The sequence below is a fragment of the Adiantum capillus-veneris genome, chromosome 9 (assembly GCF_014529385.1).
Source record: "Adiantum capillus-veneris isolate H3 chromosome 9, ASM1452938v2, whole genome shotgun sequence".
Taxonomy (NCBI): Eukaryota; Viridiplantae; Streptophyta; class Polypodiopsida; order Polypodiales; family Pteridaceae; genus Adiantum; species Adiantum capillus-veneris.
The window spans coordinates 25,183,164-25,186,969 of NC_140939.1; the positions used below are offsets into that span (position 1 = coordinate 25,183,164).

The 3,806-nt window shown below is 48.4% G+C and overlaps 1 protein-coding gene across 1 annotated transcript; it reads right to left on the reverse strand.

Moving 5' to 3' along the window:
* Positions 1-279: 279 nt before the first annotated feature.
* Positions 280-1,388, reverse strand: LOC147450245 (chlorophyll a-b binding protein type 1 member F3, chloroplastic-like). The gene is made up of 2 exons (XM_086519528.1): positions 1,195-1,388; positions 280-1,017 (listed from the first exon to the last, which is right to left on the reverse strand). The coding sequence occupies exons 1-2, from the start codon at positions 1,332-1,334 to the stop codon at positions 366-368; spliced, it is 792 nt and encodes a 263-aa protein (XP_086375654.1). The 5' UTR covers positions 1,335-1,388; the 3' UTR covers positions 280-365.
* Positions 1,389-3,806: the final 2,418 nt, after the last annotated feature.

The window sequence follows — 3,806 nt, forward strand, 5'->3', positions numbered from 1 at the left end:
AAAAAAATTAAATCCAGATGGGAAAGCAAAGCTGAGGCGTTAGCATCATGAGTAATTGAGTTCTCTGCAATGCTAAATTTTGGCCTTGATAGTACTCTATTCATGGCGAGAGAACTTGGAAAGTCAAGAGCACTAGGAAACGACATGGCATAGTAACATGGGCACCTACCACATGTGTGTGTGTGTGTGTGTGTGAAGAGTGTGTGTGTGTGTGTGTGTGTGTGTGAGAGAGAGAGAGAGAGAGAGAGAGAGAGAGAGAGAGAATTGCATCTTCCAATGTCAAATAATATGTGCTTCCAATGCCAATTTATCGAAATCTTATATGTTACAAGAAGTGGGGGCAAGGGGCAAGGGGAACAATTCATCTAGGAGCCAGGGGTGAAGTTGGTGGCGTAGGCCCAGGCGTTGTTGACGGTGGGGTCGGCGAGGTGGTCAGAGAGGTTCTCCATGGGGCCCTTTCCGGTGACGATGGCCTGCACGAAGAAGCCGAACATGGAGAACATAGCGAGGCGGCCGTTCTTGAGCTCCTTCACCTTGAGCTCGGCGAAGGCCTCGGGGTCGTCGGCCAGGCCCAAGGGGTCGAACTGGCCGCCAGGGTAGATGGGGTCCGACACGTCACCCAGAGGGCCGCCGGCCACTCGGTAGCCCTCCACGGCGCCCATGAGGATGACCTGGAAGGCCCAGATGGCGAGGATGCTCTGCGCGTGCACCAGGCCGGGGTTGCCCAGGTAGTCCAGCCCGCCTTCGCTGAAGATCTGCGAGCCGGCCTTGAACCAGACGGCCTCGCCGAACGGGACGCCGTTCTTGGAGAGCAGCTCCGGGGTGACGCAGCCCAGGGCGCCCAGCATGGCCCAGCGCGCGTGGATGACCTCCAGCTCCCGGTTTTTGGCGAAGGTCTCAGGGTCGGCGGAGAGGCCGGCCGTGTCCCAGCCGTAGTCCCCGGGGAATTCACCTGTGAGGTAGGAAGGGGGCGATCCGGAGAGGGGGCCCAGGTAGAGGGGTCGGTCGGGCCCATACCTGCAAGGAAGCGTACATGCGTCAACCAGTGACGATTCAAAGCAGCAAGTTCTCGACGTATATAAGATAAAATGAGACACCACTGCAATGCAGGTGTCGCCCCAGTGCCGTTACTGACCGAGCTGAGCAGCGCAGTACTCTTGAGTAGAAATTGTAAAAGGCTTGAGTATAACTCACCAGATGCTGCTGCTGGAGCCCTTGCTGGTCTTCATCTGCACGCGTGCCTCAGAGGCGCCTACCTTGCGCGACAGCTCGCTGCCCTGCTGCTTCAGGACGGCCTGGCCGCAGAAGGAGGAGGAGAGGGTGGTGGAGGCCATTGCTGCAATTCAGTCTACGTTCGGGGCGAGAGGAGAGAGAGTGAGCAACAATGTTGGATGAGATGGGGCAGTCGGGAGGCCGTTTAAAATGGGGGTTTGGAGGGATTGGAGCGAGGGCCAGGCATGATCGGGCGAGCCAATGAGGGGACGCCCCTCCCTTCGCGTGCCCTCGCGTGGATGCGCGCTCCTCCCACACCACGAGATACATTCCTCTTGGTCCTACCATACTACATCGAGATTCTGCTGTAATTTCGATATGAAGGGGTCCCCAAAGCTACACTAATGCCTCATGCCCCTCGTCCCCCCTTGAATAGCTCTCTGCACCCTCTTCAGTCCCTCAACCCCCCCCTTTTAGACGTCCTCATCCTCCTTCCTCACCTAGCAGCATTCCTCGTCATTCCAATCGCACCACGTTGCATCGTAGTCTCCCTTATGGCACTGCCCTAAGGTAGCAATAGTAGCTAGTGAGGTAGCTTGACTTCACAAAAGAGCTCTAGTCTTTTATTGAGATTTTGTAGCTCTAAGAAAGGAAAGAAATTGTTCGCATATCCATCTTGAAGCAACCAACAAAATCATCGGGAATGGCAATGCCTAAGCTCAGCGACTTCAAGAGGCTTGGTGACATTCACGAGCCACTAAGAATTCTTTTAAGTGTTCCGACAAAATGTCTTCATAATGATCTCACTACATGACGTTTTTAACTACTCAAGAAGCACCCAGTCCTTGGGGAAGTACACGCTAGAAGATCTTTCCGAATCTCAAATCTTCCTATGGGAGATCTTTCAAGGATCTCGATGTGTTCTTCAAGGAGCAAAAAAGGCTACAAAACATGTCTTTTAACATATCAGGAGAGCCACACAGCAGTAACATGGAACAAGTTACATAGCCCCAGGTAAAGGGATAAGGAGGAACGGCTCTAGAAGCCTTGCTCATCAAGACGAAAATCCCTAAAGAGGAGGGTCGACACTAAAGCTAGGGAGAAAGGGATGTGGAGCCTAAAAACTGGGAAACCGAAATCCATATGCTAATTTTAATACCTTCCTCTATCATATATAGCAAAGAATGTGCTACCTGCTATCTTTGCCACTCTCCTGCAATTAAAAAGCATTTGAAATCATTATGGTATGCTTGTACAATCATCATGAGGCACTTTGAGAACTCTCGCTTCCTCTTGTATAGTGCTCTAAGCAAGGAAATGAGAGATGGTCTATCTAAGAGCAAGGTTACCCAATGGAGCTTAAAAGACCTTAGGGTTAGCTTCATTGAAGACCTCCACCAAAGGTTAGCGTTAAAAAGTCCTTAGACCTTAGGTAAGCTAGGGCTGAGCTTGAGGTGGGAACCCAGCCCAAGCTTGAGGTGCTTGTCGTGCTTGATGAAGGGGTCCAAATGAGAGATGGTATGTCCAAGAGCAAGGCTACCCAATACAGCTTAAAAGACCTTAGGGTTAGCTTCATTGAAGACCTCCAAAGGTTAGTGCTAAAAAGTCCTTTGACCTTAGGTAAGCTAGGGCTTAGCTTGACTAAGTGATATGTTTATGTTGCTACCATCAATCAAGATCACCCTCTATGCTCACAAAGTAATTCCACAAGTGCTTCTTCTAATTTCCGCTTCTCTCAAAGTTCATAGGCCATTTCCATTACAAGGGTCGACACTAAAGCTAGGGAAAAAAGGATGTGGAGCCTAAAAACTAGGAAAACGAAGTCCATATGCTAATTTTAATACCTTCCTCTGTCATTCTTAGAAAATAATGTGCTACCTACTATCTTTGCCACTCTCTTGCAATTAAAAAGCATTTGAAATCATTATGGTATCCTTGTACAATCATCATGAGGCACTTTGAGAACTCTCGCTTCCTCTTGTATATGTTCTTATGTGCTCTAAGCAAGGAAAGAAATTGTTCACATATCCATCTTGAAGCAACCAACAAAATCATCGGGAATGGCAATGCATAAGCTCGGCGGCTTCAAGAGGCTTGGTGACATTCACAAGCCACTAAGAATTCTTTTAAGTGTTCCGACAAAATGTCTTCATGTAATGATCTCACTATATGACATTTTTAGCTGCCCAAGAAGCACCCAATCCTTGGGGAAGTACACACTAGAAGATCTTTCCGAATCTCAAATTTTCCTATGGGAGATCTTTCAAGGATCTCGATGTGTTCTTCAAGGAGCAAAAAGGCTACAAAACATGTCTTTTAACATATCCTGAGAGCCACATAGTAATAACATGGAGCAAGGTACAGAGCCCCAAGTAAAGGGACAAGGAGGAACGGCTCTAGAAGCCTTGCTCATCAAAACAAAAATCCATAAAGAGGAGGGTCGACACTAAATCTAGGGAAAAAGGGACGTGGAGCCTAAAAGAAAGATGTTACAGGTAATTCTTTCTTTCCTCTCTATCCTCTCCCTTGTTTTTTTTAGATATTGACTTTTGTGCAAGACTAAAATCATATGGTATTTTAATCTTTTTACATTG